Genomic DNA, 22,877 nt, shown 5'->3' with positions numbered 1-22,877 from the left:
ATCTTTAAAAAAAAAAAAAAAAAAAGAGGAACCTACATAATGAACCTTACTAACACAAAAATTATCTGCCATTAGTTTCTCTCAGATATTTGCCTTCCCATAGTTTGCTTCCCTTGTAAGTTTAAAACCCTTTTCCTTTGTTTTGTCACTATTTTGTTTTGTCATTATTCCACATAGTTTTCTGTTTTTTGTTAAGATGCTATATAAAGCCCAATTTCTAACCACTGCTTTGAGTTACTGATCAGTGAACTGCATACACGTGTGTTACTTTTGTTAATAAACTGTTTTTCTGGGGTGCCTGGGTGGCTCAGTGGGTAAGCCTCTGCCTTCAGCTCAGGTCATGATCTCAGAGTCCTGGGATCAAGCCCTGCATCAGGGTCTCTGCTCAGCAGGGAGCTGGCTTCCTCCTCTCTCTCTGCCTGCTCTCTGCCTCCTTGTGATCTCTGTCAGTCAAATAAATAAAATCTTAAAAAAAAAAAAAACAACTAAAACTGTTTTTCTCTGGGTGGTTTGTCATTTGTCAATCTAATTTCCAGGTTATTAGCTAAAGAAAGGTTAAAAAAAAAAAATTGGCAGGAGAGGGGGCTTGGCTGTTTTTTTGGTTTTTTTTCCCCTCCACTGCAAGTGTCTATACTACTATTATCTTAACCTGATTTTTTTCTTGAAATCATCCCTCTCCCCATCCACTCTACTTTAAGAAGTCACTGACAACAAATAGAGTTACAGAACTAAGGTAATTAGTTCTTTATCTCACGGAGTTAAGATTTCAGCCTCTCCCTCATCCTCCCTCAAATTAATCATTTCATCTCAGATAATTTATCCATATTTTAAGCTTCTAATGATTGGCAAAAAATATGTGACTTGTGAAAACAACACATGCAAAACTGGAGGCAAGCTCAGACTCGGTGACAGGCTTTTCTTGAGGAGTGTTTTGTTCTAAAAAATTACTTTAAAAGGTTAATACCTATAGTTTTATAATTCACCAAAACTATATTTTATAGCTTGGTAAGAAGTAGAACAAAATATTTTTAAAAGCCCTGGACTGTGTCATTTGAATATTTTAAAATTATACTTTCTCTCAATATAATCCTAAACATTCCCTTGTGTTAGATTTTTTTTTCCCCTAGACACACAGGGCTTTCTAGACATATCATGTTTGTGCCTTTTACACTTATTTTTCCTTTTTACTAAGAATAAGTTAAGCCCCTTCTCTTCTGTCCCTGCCTTAAAAACAAATGTATATTTTTCCTTCCAGATCCAGTTGAAATTTCAAATATTACCAATTTGGTTACTATTCTCTATTTTTATTGCTCATACAAAATTGGTTGTCTCCTCTATTTTCACACTGTCTACTTATATTACCTTTATGGTGTCTGGGAATAGTACTCATGAATGACACTGCATCAAGTGATTTGTAACTATTTCTGTCTTTTTACTTCACTGGACTATGATCTTCTTGAAAATGTATCCCAGGTTTTATTTTCAGGTTCTGACACCTACTATACACTTCATAACCTTTTTTAATAATCTTTTTTTTTAGACTTGATCACATTGAAAGAATGAGTAAACAAATGATCAGATAAAAATATAATAAATTTAAGTTATTTGTGTGTATATTAATGTGTAATTTTAATATCCATAATTCCTCTGGCCTTTTTTGTAAGCTCTTCTTTACATTTCTTTGGGGAGTGTGACTTTTATATATTGATTAAATTCCATACACAATAAAAGTGACTGTGCTGAGTAATAAGTATATTTAAATAACTGCATATATCAAGCAAGAAAATATATACAGAAATTTGTTTTAACTTTACTTTTAAAAAGTGAGGTCCCCTGGATTTTGTTGATGTGATAAAAAGTGCTCATGAATATTATCCATGAATAGATTTCAAAATCCACATTATATAGTATATGGGTTGGAATGATTAAATAATAATTTTTTTAAAAAGTTTAGTAGGTTTCAAAAAGGTGTACTTGAAGGTTGAGTAAGCAAATGAATTTTGGTTGGGATTACATTGAAAATGAGGGGAAAATATCTAGAAAATAAAATACATAGTACACAGGATTCTTAAGAATAAACCATGAAGGATAATGCTGATTGACAAGCCAAGTTGCTTTATATGAGGCTTAAGGGATATAATTCATAATATGTAAACATTTTAAACATGGAAATGGCTTTAAGTTGAAAATTAAAATCCTCTGTTACGCAAACTGCTCTAAGCACTTAATGTATCCAAGACTGAGCAATAAATCTTAATTGAGAATATTTAGCTCAACAATGGATAACTGGAATGTTGATTTGTATTTAACAGAAACAAAGTGCTTCAGCCTAAACTGCCTGAAGGCTCCAATTACTTAGTCTTCAGTGATACAGGGTCCTAAAATGCCAAGTTGGCTGTTTTGATAAGATTATGATGCACTTCTATTTCAAGTATGTCACACATGGATTTAACAGCAAACAAGCAAGGGAAATCCAGTGAATTACAACATAAAAACAATTTCACAAATTAGAAAGCCTAGTCTATCAGTGATATTTCTGTTGAAAAGTAGCATTTAAAGATTTGGAAATAATTAATAGTGAGGTATGATTGGCATAGAGGTGGAATCGCTTCTTGTGTTCCCTGGCTGCTTAGAAAAGCTGACTGCTGCATCCTAATTGGGCCCACATTTCTCAGGAGTACCCAGGTTCTGAATTTTTTCCCTCTACTTTCTATGCTTGAAAGAGTATCAGTTTTATTCCCTGATCTTAGCTTGAGGTCAGGTAATTACTACATGAAATCAGCCTCTCTAGGTATAGCATAATGGTTATGGTTTAATATGGCTTTGGAAGCAGATAAACTTGGATTTGAATTCCACTCTACTATCCATCACAGGCAACTAACTTCTTTCAACAAGACTCACTTTCTGTATCTATAAAAGAAGAATAAGAAACCCTTCCAGAAATGATTAGTGTGAGGTGATTAATGCAAAGCTTTTTACAAGTGCTCGACATATTCTAAGTACTTAAAAAGTAGTCACTATAATTATGTTATTTTTCTTGCCAAAGTGAGGATGGTTCTATTGTATCACGTATCCTAGGCTAAGGATAGGCAAACACAAAGGTTGGGAGTTCATAATAAGAATTCAGGTTCCATAAAGGAGGATGGATAATGATTGCTTTGAGTTGATACTTCCCAGCCTCACCAAAGAGATATTTATATTCTCACCAAAGAGAATATTGTGTTTCCTCTTTAAATCTGGGAAAAATAAATTGTAATCTGATAATCAATATACCTGAAAAGAAGAGGAACTGAACAGTAGCTCCTCCTTTCCTACTCACCTAATTTTCTTCGTGGAAATGGTTTAGAGAATATGGAGGGCAAGAGTTTAAGCCGGAGGTTGCCCAGACAGACTTACCGTGAAAAAATAATTACAATAATTTCCTGCAGTGCATAGTATCAGTGCAGCTTGATTAAGTAAATAACAAAGTAATAAATTTCCCTATGTATATGTATTTCATGGGTATGGCAATCATGTACGCCAAGAAAAATAGGTTTGTACTTCTCTTTTACACACAGTCATGTGTCTACTCCTGGTACTGGAAAAGTCCATTTTAGAATTCATCCCAGGACAATAGTTCTAAGAAAATCTTATCAAATGGGATTACAATGCCATCAATTCTTGGGATTATTTCCAAGATACTTCTATATCAAATGTTTCCTTGTGAGACTTAACCTTCATGCTGAAAGAAAACTTTGGATGCCTCCATTTGACTTCAGACTTTCTAGTTGGGTTCTTCTTTCTAGCTTGGCGGTAGGGTTAGGCAGAACTTTCAGGGCAAAGCATTCCCTAATGGGAACCAAAACAACCCCCTCAGGCAATAAGGACTGCCCTGAGCCAGAAAGACCCCTCGTGAGATTGACTCCAAGATGAGGATTTGACTTTCACTGCCTACTTGCACTTACCCACCACCTTTAACCCCACACTTTTGCTTATATAAACCTGGAAGTATTTTCAACATTCTGGGATGATCTTTGATTGCTGGCCTCACTGAAATAAATTTGTTTCTGATTTCATCATCACTCCTTTCTCTGCTTTGGATTTTGTCAGCGTTGAGTGGCTGAACTTGCTCTCTTTGGGACCCCCAGAGCCAGGGGCTTTTGTACCCCTGTGTATTAGCTACAATACTATACTAAATAACAGTTCACTTTTATATATAAAACAAACAGAAAAATAGTCCACTTATTTGCATCGCAGCTCTAGGCTCTCCAGAGGAGAAAAAAATAAGTAAACAATAGCAAAATAATAATTTTTTTAAAAAGAAAACAATAATCTGAAGTGCTTCAGATTTTGTGAAAAGTAGTAAACAATATGTTTTTGAATATATTTTAGGAAAACAGTGCAAGCACACAGTGAAAACACTAATTTCAAAATATAGTTACTATGCTATGTGATTTTAACCTATTTATTTATTTATTTGTTTGTTTGTTTCTTTATTGTGAAAATTTCATTTATTTGAGAGAGAAGCAGACTTCAGGGAGCCCAATGTGGGCCTTCATCCCAGGACCCTGGGATCATGAACTGAGCTGAAGGCAGATGCTTAACAGACTGAGCCACCCAGGTGCCCCCAATCTTTAACCTATTTTAATCAATGACTATAAAAGCTTGAAACCCATACCATCTTACCTGGCCTTTATCCAACCCAAATAAAGAATCTGAAGTGACTGAATATAGATAAGACTTTCCTGCTGTAAACTTACAATGATAGTTTTTATAGTTAATTTATAGATAATAGACTCTCTAGCCTATTGGTATATATCAAAAATTATAATAACATGATCAAAATGAATAAGGCATTACTGTACAAAGAATTTAGTTTTATCTTTACATCCAATACTGAGGACTTGTTGATAAATAGATAAGTTAACCACGTCTATTTTTGCCCTATTCTTTGTTTCTATGAGAAATCTCTGAGGTGCTGAGGAGAGCCAAATGGCCACCAGGTTAGACAGGAGATGGAGGAGAAAGAGCAAGAGGAACATGTTGAAGAGAACATTTGGAAATAAACTATTTCTAATTTTTCCTCTCTAGCTAGCCATGCTTTTATTTATAAGCAATTCCATTGATAAAATTCTTACACTCCATGCTTTGAGAAAATTATGGCATAAATATAAATATTTTCTACTCATCAGATAATTGAAGGAAATGCAACATGGACAACACTCAGATCACTTAACACGCACTACTTTCACAAAGTAATCTTATTCAGCTATGCTATATAAATAAATCTTGGATTTATGCAATCATGTAAGAACCTGTTGCTATTGGATAGGAAACAGTGGTCACTTCATTCAGCAAATATTTGTTGAAGATCTACTAACATGTCAGCATTGAGCTATGAGTTAAGGACACAATGGTATACAAAACAGATATGGTCTCTAATATTGTAGTTTCCTTTCTAGTTGGTAAGCAGTAGTTATTCAAATATTCAACAAACAAATGGAAGTCTAAAATAATGCCAAGAGCTATAAGATGAAAGGGTGTTAAGTGTCTATTTTAAGAGACTTCGGCCTTGTCAAGGGAGGTCAGGGAAAGCTTCTTTGAAGAAATAATATTTGCGTTGAAATCTTGCAGATAGGCATACAACTGAGATGGGAGACATTTCTGGGCAAAGGAATACTTTGTTAAAATGTACTGTTAGTGTAAAGAGTCTAACAAATTGAAAGAAGCAAAGAAGGAAATATGGCTGGAGTGGATAAGTTTGACTCATAGTGCAATTCCTTTTAGATAGTAAACTCCATGAGGAAAGGGTCCCTATCTCCCGTTTGCCTTATTTCCCAATAAACTGGCACTCTGTAGGAACACACTTTTTTTTCCTCTTTATTTTAAGAGGCCCACATACATACAGATCAACACGTGAATCCTTACCGCATTTTTCTGACTCTCTTTCTCATCAGTATATCATTGCTACAAAGCAAGTATTACATAAAAAGTCTTCTTTGTGTCATCCACAATGCTTAGCATGACACCTTAACATTAGCCATTTAATGCATGGATTTAGATTTAAGAAAGAGGGGTTATTGTAGAGATGTTTCTCTCTCTCTCTCTCTCTTTCTTTACATTTACATGTTATTTCTGAAACATTCTTAAGGATTGTTTCTATTTCTCCTCCTAGGCTAAAAAGGATACATTATCATACTTTATATAATAATTTATATCAACATGTTAAATTCAGTATAATAGTCATTTGCCCAGCCTCCAATCAGAAATTATGGGTAATTAATGCCAGCTAAATTTTGTTCACTTAGTTTCTGCTTAATAGAGCTTTTACTAGATTTTATTTAAATACTTATGGAAATTTATATTTGGATCAACATAGACAATCGCTATATTTGTAGGCACATAGATGAGTGGATAAAATATAGGAAAGTTTGTGTTTAAAAATCGTGATGTTCATTTAGCGTGTCAACCTTGCTTGGCTATCATCCCCAGTTGTTCAATTAAACACTAATCTAGATTTTGCTATCAAAGTATTTTGTAGATGTGATTACTATTTGCAGCCAGTTGATTTTAAGTTAGGGATATTATCCTAAAAAAATCTAGGTGGATTTGATACAGTTATTTGAAAGGCTGTAAGAGAACTAAGGTTTCTATGAGGAAGAAGAAATTGTAGCCAAGGTCTACAGTTTAAACTTGCTGCCTTAGACTTTCCATCCTGCCAGAGGATTTCAGATTTGCCTAGCCAGCCCCCACAATCTCATTCCACAAATCCTTGTAATAAATCTCTTTGTATATCTATATCTATATAGCTAGAATCTCTTTCTCTCTCTCTCTCTCTCTCTTTCTTCCTATCTATCTATTCATCTACCTATCCACATATTCGAGTGGTTCTGTTTCTCATGAAACCCTGAAAGACACACAACTGTCTCCCATCTCCTATTGTAGATAATTTTTCAGAGTCAGCTAGAGAAAAATAACATTAGTGTACACAATTCTTCACAAAGGATGCTTTTACTGTATTTTAAATGAGTAAAAAGAAAAGCCAAAAAGAACCTATGAAACAAAGGCTTAATTTTATAGATGAGAAAACCCAAAACACACCTTATTGTCTACATTAATGTGTCTTTACTATCTACGGTCTTTAATGTCATAACTTACTATTCTAAGAAACTTTTGTCTGGTAAATTGGTGTCAAGATAATATTACTGCAAATTTCAGGAACTTCCGGATAGCCCATCAACTCTTCAACCAAAAAGCAACAAATGACACTTTATACATCAAGACTCTTTGATCCACATTCCCTCAAAATCTTTCTGTATCTACCAATCCAGAATTATATAATGATCTTTACTTAATGCTCTTAACCATGCCTCCAACTGAAACATCTACCCCACACCAGACTTCTAAATCTCAATTACTATTTCAATGTTGTTTTTCCCTCTCTGAGACACTGCTAACACATTGATGACTTAAAGTTCTTCCTCAGTGTGGGAAGTAAGAAGCTCAGCTTTGTCTAAACAACAAGCTGTTTTGGGGATATTTTGAAAAGCCAGTATTTAACATAGAGAAGAGAAGAAATTAATGACCACTCATATTCATCATCCAGAATTGAACAATACTAACTTTTATTATATTTACTTTGAATCTTTTTATGAAATATGACCTAAATTTTACTAATACAGTAAAGTCCCTCTTGATAAAGATGAAATTTCACTGTGAATGTCATCATTGTTCCTTCCCAAAGAGAATTGCTATTATAAAATTGATGTGCACATTTCCAGTTTACCCCTTTCCATTTATTTTATAAATTTATTCATCCAGGAGCAATATATATTAATGTATGTTTCATTTTGTACTTACATAAGTGGTATTATATTGTAAGTACCGTTCTGCTAATTACTTTTCTCACTCAACGTTTCTGAGATCTATTTATGTCTTTTCACATATATTTATATACATACCTGTATTTCAGCACATAAACATGCTGCATTTATTTACTCATTCCTCTTTTGATGAAGATTTAGTTTCTTTCTAAATTTTGTTTCATTATAAACAATGACATATTGAATACCTTTGTACTTATATGAAGGTATATATTCTTGAATATATATATAGACATATTCTTTAGAGTATATATTCTTTAGAGAATGTAAGTGCAGAGTGGTTGGAACATAAGATATTGTATATGTGCCTTTAATTCTAAAAATAGCTCCAAATGTAGACATTATTATCTCTATTTTAAAGACAATAAAACTGAGCCTTTGAAAAGGAAAGAAGAATGTTTAAAGTTACAGAGTTAGTATTAGAGCAGAGATTCAAATCCCTATCTGTTTGGTTCCTAAAACAACTTTTTCCCCAACCATATTGTCCCTCACATATAGCAAGAGGAATGTTTTGTGTGAATGTTATAATTATTAAGTTGTCCTTAGTTTTTAGGTTCCTGAAGTTCATTCTCCCTCTTGTACCTTACACCTTGGAGTGGGCATTAAAAGATGGCAAATGATAATGATATGTTAATTACCTACCAACATAGAAATATTATTCATTGTAGGGAAGTGAAGGAGAAAAGAGGCAGGAGATAATTTCACCTGCTCACTTGTTTCCTCTGTACATCAAAAATAAAGATATCTGTGGGCAGAAATGTGGTAGAATACGTTGTAGTTAGGATTTCCCACAGAACATCAGAATATCCAGAAACATAAAAAGGGAAAATGATTTGTTACATTTATATATGGACGACACAGTCTCTCACTCAGCTTTGCAGAGACCAATTTTAGCACCTGGGTAACATGACTAGTTAGTTAAAATAGAAAGTTACAGAAGGAACTTGTAAGACCTATTTGTAAAGAACTACAAGAAGATGAGGGCTCAGTTGCCATTTTGCTCCAGGGCTTATGTTGGGAAGATTTGAGAGAAGAATTGAACCACTTCAAACTTGTTTACCTCTTAGAACTAGCAGCAAACCAATATTGAGTTGAGTCCTCACATTTACATAAAAATTTGTTCATGTCAGAGGCTCACTTGGTACCTATATTCCTCTGCAAGATTTCTAAGGATTCTGTTGTATGTTTATTCTTCACTGAACTCATTTATACTACCAGTACTGCAGACAATCAAATCATTCAAATTCCAGTCTACTGGACCCAATATACCTTGTATTATTACTCCTGACAGGTTGTATTATTAAAGGCCAGATGTTCCTTTAATAAATTTTCCTCATTCAGTCCTCATGGGAACTTTATAAAATAGACATTTTTGTCTCAATTTTACAGATGAGGAAAGCAAGTACTACCAAGGTAACACTAATTTGCTGAAGGTCACCGAGTTAAATTTACTTAATTAAATCTAAAATTATTTAGCTTCTTGTGTCCCTTAAGGAAAAGGGCAGTGTCAAGCCTAGTACAAAATCTGATACTCAATAAATATCTGTACGGAATAAACGAATGACTTGCAAGCCATGCTCATTAATGCTGATTTAAGGCATCATTTGCAGTGAGTTCTGGATTATTTTGGTTAAAATAGTATGTCTTGCACAAGTTAAAATTAAAAAGTATCAGTCTGAATTGATTTTAAAGTGAATTCCAAATAATAACTGACGTGATGTAGACATCTAATATTTATTGTTGAATATTGAATCTTCTTTCATATACTTAAAAGTATCACTTGGTACATAACAGCTTGAAGGCCCAACTACAAAGTATAAACAGGTAACACTATTTTTTTTTATAAATGTTCTTTATATAAGCTGCTATATTTTTTTAAAATTTATTTTGAGTAGGGGAATGGAATTTAGTATTAATGAAGATAAGATTTTCCCATTATAGAAACAAGCATATAAATTAACATTTTGATGTAACCTGTGGCTCCCACATTACAGTATAAGGACTTTATTTGCTCATACTATTTTCATCATACTCACTTTTCCATATTAAATATTCTGAACAATTCTAGATAAGCACCAACTGAATTGCTTGAGTCCAAATTAAATCTTTTGTATGGGTCCTAATCTTGTAAAGCCCCTTGTTTCTTTTGTCCTATCATTTTCCACATAGAAGTATTAGCATTTCAATTTGCCTTTAATTTCTAACACTACCTTGAATTCCAATTGTGTATCAAATCTTAGAACAGCCAGTCCAAAGAAAAGAGTTGTTAATATTATCATTTTCCATCAGAGGTTTAGTCTACAGACTACATGAAAAGAATTATTTATTATAAATTTTAGTGATAGTAAACCTTTACTGAATGATCCCTAGTAAAAATGAACTACTTCAAATAAGGATACTACCACATCTCTAAAATAAGAATAATTGCTAAAAAGCTTGATGGTGAGTTTATTTTTCCCCCAGAATTAAAAATATATTGTGTTTAATTCAAAGCAAAATTATGATTTTCTTTTGTATATTCCATCATTTGCATGTAATATGATATCAAAATCTAGGTTCATTATTGGATTTATTTTAAAAAAGATACTTGAGAGCACCTGGGTGGCTCAGTGGGTTAAAGCCTCTGCCTTCGGCTCAGGTCATGATCCCGGGGTCATGGGATCGAGCCCCGCATTGGGCTCTCTGCTCAGTGGGGAGCCTACTTCCTCCTCTCTCTTGCCTGCCTCTCTACCTACTTGTGATCTCTGTCTGTCAAATAAATAAATAAATAAATAAATAAATCTTAAAAAAAAAAAAAGATACTTGAGATGACAAATAGGCAGTGTGATAGTTCCTGCCTCTTAAAGCAATATAAGAAAAAATGAGGAAAGAGTGATTAGAATTTGAAAAAAGTATATATATATATATAGATAGATAATAATGTGAAGGATATTTGCGCAAACATATATAACATATTAACTTGTAAAAGAATCTTTGTAGTTAAAATTTTTAAAAAATGTTTTATGTACATACATCAGAGTTTTCTTCCAGCACTATTGAGTTTTAGCTAATGATTTATAATGGTTAACAAAGGTAGAACAAACCAAAAAAACTTACTGCATAGTGAATAAAAACTGTTGAAAAGTAAATACTAAATACTTAAATCATTATAACTATTAATAATGACACAACAATGATCAGGGGAAGTTTTAGTATATTATATTGCCGCTGTAACAATGTATCAACATATTCACCATTGAAAGTAAGATATTTATTAATTACATCAAGTTTTAAGTGACTTCAATACTAAAGATACTATAAAAGCTCTCATGTTAAAAGAATTTATCTTCTTATCCACAAAAAGAATGTTTTCTCCTTACCCTACATAGATCCAATGGAGTCAATGAGATTGAGGAATTCCTGATTGAATTTATATTACTAATCTATAATATTTTCTTTTAGGTTCTAGATCAAAGATACATTATATATGTTCGTCATATTAAAAACTGCAGTGATTATTAAAAAAAAAGAAAAAACCTACCAACTGGTTCCTTTTGATTCTGAAAGAGAATCTTGCTGTTACTGCCATCCATGTTTGCCATGTTAATTGTGTTTCCATCTGTCCAGTAGAGTTTCCTTAATTTAAGAGATATGAATTAAAAATATTAGAGATAGACCTACTTGTTAACTAGAAACATACACTGAGGAATAAAGTTAATGTCAAAGTAAATTCTTGGTATAAGATTAATTCTTTTTAAGAAGAGCCTGAATTGTTGAGGCACTTGCTGATGATAAGGTACATGTTTGCCTGGGAAGAAAGCACCATTCTTTCTTCTCCCTGTCATTGAAGGAGACAATCAACTCACTTCCTTTGCCCTCCTACATTCACAACTGAAATATTTACCTATAAATATAGTAAATTACTTCCATTTAAAGTAATGCATCTAGATTGAATCCCCTGGGTTTAGAGAAACCAGATACCAAAGAAGAAAACAAAGTCATTTCAGCCATTCCCCCTGAAAGCACTGGGGAGAAAGTATTTTAACCCTACACAAGCTCTCTACATGGGCACATGATGATTAGCCAGAAGATGGGAGAATCTGATTTACTTAGCAGTGACAATAACATCAGCACACAGGTAAATATGTTATTAAAACTAAACACATGTAAATATGTTATTAAAACTGGTATTTGAAATAAAATTAGTGACTTTCCCCTGCATCTCCTTTTTTTCTTTTCTTAAATTCTGAACTGTTGTTACTCCTTAGAAACATAAATTAATAAAATCTTGCAATAATGTATAAAAATCTGGCTTTATGCAGATAACAGAAATCTCTAACCAGGGATCTCTTTTACAATTTCCATTTTAACTTTTTTTGACTGGTATAGTTGATATGTTAATTCCTCTGAATTAAAGTTTTTATATCAAATCAGGACAAAAATGTGTGAAATTTTTGGAAAACTTTACAAAAAAATAATCATACTTTACCCCCTGACTGGGTGAGCTGCAAGACACTGTGGCTTATCGATTCCATGGATAATTGAGGTTTTCAAAGAGCCATCTAGTCGTGCTACATTAATTTGTGTTTCATCAAATTCGGAGCTAACCCAATATAAATTACGTGAGACCCAATCCACTGCTAGCCCTCTGATACTCTGAATATCTGTAAAACAGGAAAGAGAAAATTAAAAGTGAATGAAGTTGCTCATTCTTTTTGACTTTCCAAGTAAGTTATTTTCTGTCTCAGGGAAAATTTAATTTACACTTTAATTTGTTAGCTAAAATTGTACAAGATTGTAATCTCATTCCCTTATCAGCCCTTCTTAAGGCATGAATAATCATTAATGTCTTACTGCTGAGCCATTTGAAAACCTGAAGCAACAATTAGCATTGAAATTACACTAACACTCAATGATTCACTAGTAAACACTTAGGAGCAGACACAGGCAGCAGTCTTATGGGCCAAGGTGACCAAAATTCAAATTAGAGTAATAGCTTCTCCAGTTGGTAGCACATCTTTCTAGTTAGGAAAAAGTACTTGTGGGCCGTCAACAAATGGGCTGTTTTGCGTTTTAATGTGCCAATTTGTTCCTGAAATGAAATAAAGCAATTCAACTTTCCTAAAAAAATCACCAGAGTCGAACATCTTTCAAAATAGATAATGAGCAGAAATTGACTGAGATATGTCCAAAGAAACAAAATCCTTTTAATACTCCTCCAACATGGATTCTACAGAAATTACTGAAATCTAATTAAGTTTTGATTCAATACAGCCAACATGAATATTTGGATTGTTATTCCTTGATTATTTAATTAGCCGTCTTTAAAAAAAAAGATAGAATTCAGGCTTAAATGCAATTGTATGTTTTAATTAAAGAAACAAATCAAAATCAAGTATTTAAAATGATGGATCCTATAAAATCTTTTTAACATATTTACTAGAACATCTTTTTAACATGTTACCCTATAAAGTAAGCCAGAGTAGTCCCCAATCGGTGGCACTTAAACAGTCTAATTTGGTTTTGTTTTTATTTTACTAAGTTTTATCTGGAAGCATACCGAATCTCTAGAGCTCTTTAGACCAGTGTTACTCAAACTTACAAGACTTCTGGGGATTGTTACAAGGAAGACTCCGATTCAGTCATTCTGAGGAGGGGCCTGACGTTCTGCAAGTTCTAACTAGCTCCCAGGCACTGCTCCAACGCAGTGGTTCCCACCCACCTACCTCCAGAATCCTAGTGCAGCTGTTGCTTAGCTCTTCAAATTGCTATGTCTTCCATTTTTATCATTTTTAAAAGAAGCCACAAAGCCAGATTTTCATGTGAAAGTGAAAACACCAGATTTATAAAATTTGCTAATTTTTTCAAAATGTAAAAGACCAAAATAAGGCATAGAGACCTGGCAGTTCTGGGTAGGTTGTAACAGTAATGTTGGCATGGTAGGATACATCACATGTTTATGTCCTCCAATCCTGACAGAGCCTCCTTTCTGCTCTGAAATCCTCTTGCTACTTCTAAATAACTTTTAGTCACAGTACCCTTAGGAGATATTCTCCATGTTTCAATTCTCTTCGTATCAACAGTCTCTCTTCTGCAATTTACCTTTCATCATCAATTTACTGGTAAGTTGGTGAATCTTAAATGTGAATTTTATTTCTCAACCCAATACTCAAAATTTCTTTTCATTTTCAGTTATCCTCATTCAGATCCCTTTTCTTGAGAAAAAGTAATACAGCACTTCTGTAGAGCTAAACCTGCCACATCTGAGACTTATTCATTTGCCTCACTGACGATATTTACTCCTTCTGTTCCTTCACCCTCTGGACTTAGTTTGCTGCAAGACAGTCTTGCATTTATAATGAGAAGATTTGGCTTCATGTTCTAGGTTGAGTGCCTATTTTTTGTCTTTAATCAAGTCACTTAAATTTCAGCCTCTATTCTTATCAGGAAAATGAGGCTAACTACAGATAATACATAGGATTCCTGTGAGTATTACATTAGATGATACATAGTTAAGCAGTTTAATGCTGGGTTGAGGGGTATTTTGCCAATCCAAGGACTTAACACTTTCTGCATTTTTACCATGGATTGCTTGGCATTGGCAGAAATAACACAATGCATTTTTATTTCCTCTAAAATACATATATCCAAAGGTTTTGGTTTTTGTTTTTGGCTGTTTTTCCACTGCTCAAAATCCTTTTATTTATTGGGACGCCTGGGTGGCTCAGTGGGTTAAGCCTCTGCCTTCAGCTCGGGTCATGGTCTCAGGGTCCTGGGATTGAGCCCCACATCAGGCTCTCTGCTCAGTGGGAAGCCTGCTTCCTCCTCTCTCTCTGCCTCCCTCTCTGCCTGCTTGTGATCTTTCTCTCTCTCTGTCAAATAAATAAATAAAATCTTTAAAAAAAAAATCCTATTTATTTCTAATTGACTCCCAATCACATGGTCAGAGAATACATTGCACTCCTAAATTAGGAAGTATAGCCAAATGTAAGCAATTAATACCTATTTAGTCCTTATCAATTCTATGGTTTATGCTCTTTCAAATCTTTTTCTGTCTTTGAGACTGCAATAGCATACAGTCTTTTTCCTTATCCAACCAAATGATTTAGTTGCTGTCAGGTTATTTTTCTGACTAGAGAGCTCTGCATCTTGACCTTTGTTTGTCCCAAAGATATTCAATAGCTTCCAACCACTCAGAAAGTGATGTCTAAATTCCTTAGCCTGGTTTTCTGTACAATCTGAATATAACTACCTTTCCAACTTTATTTCTCAAAATTTTTAACCAATTACCTCACACTTCAGTCATACTGATGTTTTCAGATTTCCAGAGTTGCCCTGACCTTTCTAACCTATAGGGAATTACCTGTACCTCATATTTTATCACATTTCCACTAACCTGAATCACACACAAAAATAAGCAAGCTGTTGGCAACATCACCCTTCAACCACAAAAACCTAATCAATTCTTTTCTATATTCCAGACAGAAAGTTTTCTCTACTTAATAAGAATTTATTTGGTCAATTCCTTTGTACTTCACGTGATAGTTATTTGCTGACACATTATTACTCTCACATATACTTCTTGAGGGTAGCTTCTTGCTAATATATCTTTATCGCTCCCTTCCCAAATGTATACAACACTGCTTTAAACATAAATATTTTAAATAAATTGATGAAAACATTCATGACCATGCACAATCTATAATTTTAAGGATATCTGAGCTGAATTAGAAATATCAGATAAGGTCTTCAAGTTCATTCTCAAGAGTAAATATGTATCTAAATACATACTCACCCAATATTAATTCTCATGCTCTTATCCTTATCTTTTGTCTACCCACTGGATTAAAGTTTCTAATTATCAACTTTAATTCTAAAATAAAACTTTTGTCTTTTTTGACCATTCTTAATACCTACATTGGGTTTTTTTTTTTTTTAGACTTATCTGGTAAATTCACCATAAGAGTGGGAGGGATAAAAAACTGCCATATATTTAGTGAAATTTTTCTTTCCTTGATAAAAATATTGAAATAATTGAAATAATAAAAAACATTGAAATATATATTGAAATCATTCTGACTCAATCTCTGTTTTCAAGAAAGTCAAAGACTTCTGAGTAAATTTCTCAAAGAGTTCAATTTTCTATATTGAGGAACCCTTACCTCTTGAACTAAAACAGATTAGATATTTTGAAAAGCCTGTCACTGCAAATAATATCTTCTGAAAAATGATAAATTGTAACTTTTAAATAATGTATCATGATCACAAGATAGGAAAGTCTCTACATGCTAACACAGACTTGTTTGTTAGCCAAAACATAAAAGAAGACAAATGAGAATATGGAGGCTGGTGCAGCTATAGGGACAAAAGCCTGAGAAATCAAATCAAGTGGTAATCTAGAGATCCATGGATTATTAGTTGCTTAGTGCAAGTGGGTTCAGTCTTTAAATGCACAAATACAAGAGAGCTAAGCAAGAACAATACCAGGTATTTCAGGAGGGTATACATCATCACTGATAGGTGAATAGGAAGAAAAAAAACAAAAAAAACAAAAACAAGAAACCTCCTTGCCCCATCAAAAAGGAGAATAATTTAGTAGTAAAAACAAAATTTATTTTCTCTGTTCTTTCTCTGAATACAGAAAACAAAACACAATAAAACCAACAAGCCCAAACCAAACACAAACAGACAAAAACTTTAAGCATAGATCTATACTGGAGCAAGAGATTACTAGTTTATAAACAAGATATCCACTGGCTGGGTAGGAGATAATGAAATTCAAGTGATTTCCAGTTTACAGTGACTCCTCTTTCCTCTAGCAGAAGCAAATTCAAATCCTCTATGAAAGAAAAAAAAAAAATTCCTCAACCCTCAACCTCATAATTTCTCTAGATTGAGTTCATTCTCATGGAAAATCAGAACAAAAAAATAAAACACAGAAAAAAAAATGAAACATAAAAGGAAGAGTTATGAGAAAAATCTACAGATTTAAACCTACAAAGCCTACATGCTTTTACATTATTGTGCAAGATAAAGAAAAGTGAGTGGACTATTTTAAAGGAAAGCATATACTTTAAAATAATAAGCATAGCCAATAACTTATTGATTTATTTTTAAATATTTATTTATTTATTTTAGAGAGAGTGTGTGTGTATGTGGGTGGGGTGAGAGACAGAGGAAGAGGGAGAGAGACACTCTCTAAGCAGACTCCCTACTAAGTGCCAAGCCTGACACAGGGCTTGATCCCATGCCCATAATATCATGACTTGAACAGTAATCAAGAGTCAGATGTCCAACCAACTGAGCCACCCAGGTGCCCTGCCAAAAATTAAAAAAAAAAAAAAAAAAATCTTGGAAGGCATAAATACAAACCAAAAATGGCTTGTAAATAAATAATTTAAACAATATTTTAAAAAGAAGCAATGTATTAAATAGATTAACCAGCAGCTTAGACACAATTCAGTCAGTAAACTATAAGACAAATCGAAGGAGTTAGCCAGAGCCAACACAGAGAAGCAAAAAGGTTAAATGAGTTGGAAGTCTAGCATATTTAGTCAAAGTTTCCAAAGGAGGAAATAGACTAGGTTATAGAAAATGGTGAGAGATAATATTTGAGGGTTTTTTCCTCCCCTGAGCTGATGCAAGATATGATCCCATAGGAGGCACAACAGACCTTTGGTAGCTAAATAAAAACATCGTCAGGAAGACAAAGAAAGAATGTTAAAAGCATTCTTTTAGATTATTATTATATTATTATTTAGATTATTTATATTTATATTTATATTATTTATATTTTATATTTAATATATTATATTATTTATATTTATATTTAGATTATTATTATTATATTATTATTCTTTTAGATAAAATGGAGATTCTTAATAGCAATAAATAATGTAAAATATGGTAGAATAATATCTGCAAAAGGTTGAGAGACAATAACTCAACTTGAAATTCATACTCAACAAAATTATCTTTATATCTATATCTCAACAACAAAAATATTTTTAGTTAAAAAATGGCCAAAGGGATGGAATAGACATTTCTCCAAAGCAGATACAGAAAGGGCTAACAAGAACACAAAAGGGTGTTCAACATCACTAATCATAGGGGAAATTCAAATCAAAATCACAATTAGAGACCACTGCACACGCATTAGGATGGCTACTGTAAAAACGACTACCACCACCATAAAACCAAAACCCAAGTGTTGACAAGGATGTGCACAAATTGGAACCTTTCCAAGTATTATTGGTAGGAATGTGAAATGATTCAGCCTCTGTGAGAAACTGCATGGCAATTTCTCAAAAAAAATTAAAAATAGAATTACCATATGATCCAGCAATTCCACTTCTGGGGGCATACCCAAAAGAACTGAAAGCAGTATCTTAAAGATACACTTATGTTCACAGCAGAATTACTCACTGTAGCCAAAAGGTACAAACAACCCAAATATGCATTGATATATCTATCTATCTATATAGATAAATATACACAAACACAATGGGATATTATTCAGTACTAAAAAAAAAAAAATCTGACACTTGCTACATTGTGGATGAACCTTGAAGACATCATGCTGTGTCAAATAAGCCCTTCACCAATAGGCAAATACTGTGTGATTCCACTTATAAGAGGCACCTAGAGTACTTAAATTCATAGACAAAGGAAGTAGAATGGTAGACATTTGGGGAACAGAATTACCAGGAGTTAGTAACTGTTTAATGACTATAAAGTTTCAGTTTTACAGGATGAAGAGTTCTGGAGATTGGTTCACAGTGTGAATGTACTTAAAATTACTGAATTGTACACTTAAAAAGAGTCAAGATGATAAATTTTATGTGTATTTTACCATGATCAGAAAAAACTATCAAAAACAAAAGCTAAATAAATATATTTTCAGACAACATATCAGATTATCACTAACAGATTATCAGTAATCTAAAGGAACATTAAAAGACATAAATTAGTGAGAGGAAAAATGACCACAGTACAAAGGCCTTAGTTGAAAGAGGAATGGGGTAAGCACATAAATTGGTTGACATGTAGATAAATCTAAATGGAAAACACATACACACACATATAATGGTTGTCAATTCTTTGCTTGTGAAATTTCTCTTTCTTTTTTCTTTCCCCTATGCAGTGGACCTGCTGATACCAGCATCTTAGAGGTGGGCATGAAGGCTTTTGCCCAAAATCAGATATGCTTTCAAAGAAGGAGGGGATCTCAACTGTCATAAATTTCTGAGAGCAGATATGGCTATATTCAACCAAAATTCATTTGAAGTGGGTTTCTGGGCAATTGTTTATTTGTTTTTAGGGGCAAAGTTAAAAAAAAAAAAAAGCAAATTGGTAACATTTTTGCCAAGCTTTTTCAAGGGAACTTTGTAAATGTTAAATATTCCATTTATTGCAACTATGAAAAACTGAACACATACATATTACTATATATAACACATGGTATATAAATTAACCAAACATCCATAAACACAATCCAGCTTAAGAAGTAGAATATTGAAAATACTTTAGGAGCCTTCTATGTACACTTTCACTAATTTTATGCTTCTTTAACTCTGAACAATATAGTGTTTATCATTGTCTTGGTTTCATCAGTTTTAACACAAATATATGTATTCCAAACCTATGTTATTGTTTTTTTTTTCCTAGAGAATCTGAAGCAGAACTGCAACTTTTTCACTAATCATATCTCTTAATCTCCTAAACCTACAAATATTGATATTTTATAGGAATAATTCACTGCTGATTTGGGAAAATGTCCGAAGCAAGGGTGTCCATTTTGTTTACATCTGCATCAATGTATCCAACATCTTTCCAATGATCACCTCTGGTTAACTTCACCTCTCTCCCAGCCATCAGGTTTGATTACTTCTATATCATACCCCTGATATCTATCACCTTCTTATACCTCTCATTGTTCAGGACTAATTTTTGCTCTAGATTTAGAACATTTCTTAACCTTCTAGCTGTATCCTTATCTATAATTCTTACTTACAGTGTTTCAGATTTCCACCTAATTTACCTTAAAAAGAGTTTGAATCATGACCTTTAACCAGCTGTAAAAGTCTTTAGTGGTTTCTCACTGCCTTTAGAAAAAAAAAAATACAAAAATACAAAAACAGCTCTTCTTCCTGAGATAAAACCCTTTGTGCTCTGCTGTCTCATTAACCTTATAATTTATTCTTCTTGAATGTCTAGCTACTGCTCACTACTTGCTCCTCCCTTCATATGAAGTATCCAGAGCTTTGTGACTACTGATATTTCAACCTGGATTGATCTGCTAGCATTTCCCCCCAAGGTCTAATTTGACTACTACTTCCTAAATGAGCACTTTGGTGATCTCATATAATAAGTTAGTATTCCTTGTGCTAATTTTCTAAGTAGCTTACACCCTTATTAAACTGCATATTTCATATAGCCTTATATTTTGGTTAGCTCTTTATATCTCATTCTTTCACCGGACATGAAGCTGCCTGAGGTTATGGACAGTCTTAGCTAAACATAGCCATCTCTTCACCCATCTTATGTTTCACATATAGAATCCACATATAGAATTTCCCTATGGGGAAAAAATAAAATAGGATACTATCCTTCTCACTAAAAGATAAAGACTAAACATTGCAAGTATGGCTTATTTAGCACTCATTGCTATAGATACATAGTTCTCAATGAAATGGCATTTATAGGTGTGGTTTTGCCTTTTTTTTTTTTTCCTTTTCTTTTCTCTGATTTAAATCACAGATGTTGACATTCTTCCACTGAAAGGTTTCCTGGGTGAAAATAAAAATTGAAAATCCTATTTAGAAATAGGCAAAACAACAGATGTCCACTACTCAAATTCTCTACTTGAATTCAAGGCCTGGTTCCAAAATTTAGACTCTAGATCTCACTTTTATTACTGACTTGTTTTCTTTTCCTTCATTCTTGCTGGACCAATTTTCACAATAGTTGGATTTTTTTTCCCCTAAGCATTTTTATTAATGGTACAATTAAATATGGTGTCTTGCAAAATAGAGGGAACGGATGAATTTAGTACTCAGTGACAAAATAATTGTTGGCAGAAGTGAGTAACAATTTCAAATAATAATGGAAATCTACTTTGAAATAAGTCCAATTAGATTCAAAGTACCATTGAGAATTGAATTTTATATTGTAGCAATGTGATCAAGTCTACATTTAAAGAGTTTATATTTTTATAGTTAAAAAAACATATGATTATGATAATTCCCTACCATATAAATGAGGCTTTTTTATAAACAGGTAACTTCTAATGTGTATTAATCTTCTTTTTGTTCATTTTAGCATCTGCTAAACTCAGATGCTTTCAGATGGTAGATGACTCTAGAACTTGTTCAATCAATGGTACTTGCCCAAAGTTGAGCCCTTAATTTTCCAGAAGTGAATGATTCACTTTGCCCTAGAATAACCAGATACATCTAGAGTTTTTTCCAGTAAAAAGTGAATTTTTATTGACAGTAGCCTGGGACCTTATAAAGCTACCAACATGTATCTAAAAGCTTTTTCTTCTATGTCAGAATAACCAAACTGTTGGCAAAGGGATGGAATACTTTTACAATTCGCCCAGGTGCTACTAGGTGAAATCAGCAGATTATGCTGAATGTTTGTTAAATGAATATTGGAAATAAATATTTGTACAAACCATGTGGTTATTAAGATTTTCTGCTCTCTATCTGGCAAAGTTCCTTATTTGTAAAAGAGAGGGACTCTGGGTCAGGAGGGAAAAACCACATAACTTTAAAGTCAATTCCAACTTGGATGAAACAAGCCCTGCCATTTATTACTATGAATTAAATGACTCCTCATTTTTAAAAACAGAAAGTAACATTTACTTCAAAGTACTGTATGGGGAATAAATGATAGATAAAAGAAGAATAGATACAGAGAGAGGGGCAAGATGGCGGAGGAGTAGCTGACTGAAATAACATTAGGTTCCAGGAGTTCAGCTAGATAATTATCAAAACATTCTGAACACCTACAAACCCAAGAGGAGATCAAAGAGAAGAAAAGCAGCAATTCTAGAAACAGAAAATCAACCACTTTCTGAAAGGTAGGATGTGCAGAGAAGTGAGTCCGAAGCAATGGGAAGTTAGACCGCAGGGGGAGGGGCCAGCTCCCAGGAATCAGTGGAGCAGCAGAGCACAAAATCCAAACTTTTGGAAGTCATCTCCACTGAGGGACAACACAGCAGAGGCTAAGCAGAGGTGCAGCCCTCGCAGGGACAGTGTGGTCTCAGGACCCACAGGGTCACAGAAAGATTGGGGGTGTCTGAGTGTGGCAGAGCTGTCAGGTATCAGAGTGGGGAAGCCGAATACAGAGACAGAGCCAAGGAGTGAGCTTTCAGATCAGAGTTACCTTAAATGGTGATCTGAGGCACAGTCGGACCACTGCTCTTCAAGCAGGAACCCCCACAAGTGGCAGATCCGGGGAGACCCACCTTCCTGCTCTGGGGAGAGCAGCATGGCAGGAATCTGCTGGGTTTAGAGACATCAGGAAGGGCCATGAACCAGAGATAAAAACGCTCGGTCACAGGCTGGGTGAGCTTGGAGTGTGGCCAGAGACCAGGGAGACAGGAGTGATTGACTGCTTGTCTCTGGGGGCACACTGAGGAGCGGGGCCCTGAGCTCTCAGCTCCTCTGGGCCAGAGATTGGGAGGCACCATCTTCATTCCTGTCCTCCAGAGCTCTAAGGAAAGCATTCAGGGAACAAAAGCTCTGAGAGCAAACCAAGCAGATTACTTAGGCCTGTCCATGGCAAGGGCAGTGCAATTCTGCCTTGGGCAAATACTATTTTTTTTTTTTAAGATTTTATTTATTTGACAGAGAGAGAGAGAGATCACAAGTAGGCAAAGCAGCAGCCAGAGATAGAGGGGGCAGCAGCTCCCTGCAAAGCAGAGAGCCCGATGTAGGGCTTGATCTGAGGAAACTGAGATCATGACCTGAGTCGAAGGCAGGGGCTTAACACATTGAGCCACCTAGGTGCCCCTCAGGGAAAGACATT

At 34.0% G+C, this 22,877-nt stretch overlaps 1 protein-coding gene across 1 annotated transcript in view; it reads right to left on the bottom strand.

Moving 5' to 3' along the window:
* Nucleotides 1-22,877, bottom strand: part of LOC111140884 (LDL receptor related protein 1B) — a 1,957,146-nt gene that overhangs the window by 586,297 nt on the left and 1,347,972 nt on the right. Inside the window, exons 31-32 of the mRNA XM_022493131.1 lie at nt 12,331-12,505; nt 11,383-11,477 (exon numbers count right to left, since the gene is read on the bottom strand). Of these exons, the coding sequence (XP_022348839.1) occupies nt 11,383-11,477; nt 12,331-12,505 (270 nt within the window). The remainder of the gene's footprint in view (nt 1-11,382; nt 11,478-12,330; nt 12,506-22,877) is intronic.

The sequence above is a fragment of the Enhydra lutris genome, unplaced genomic scaffold, assembly GCF_002288905.1.
Source record: "Enhydra lutris kenyoni isolate GAN:26980312 unplaced genomic scaffold, ASM228890v2 scaffoldscaffold1, whole genome shotgun sequence".
NCBI lineage: Eukaryota > Metazoa > Chordata > Mammalia > Carnivora > Mustelidae > Enhydra > Enhydra lutris.
This window is presented reverse-complemented; position numbering and strand designations above follow the sequence as displayed.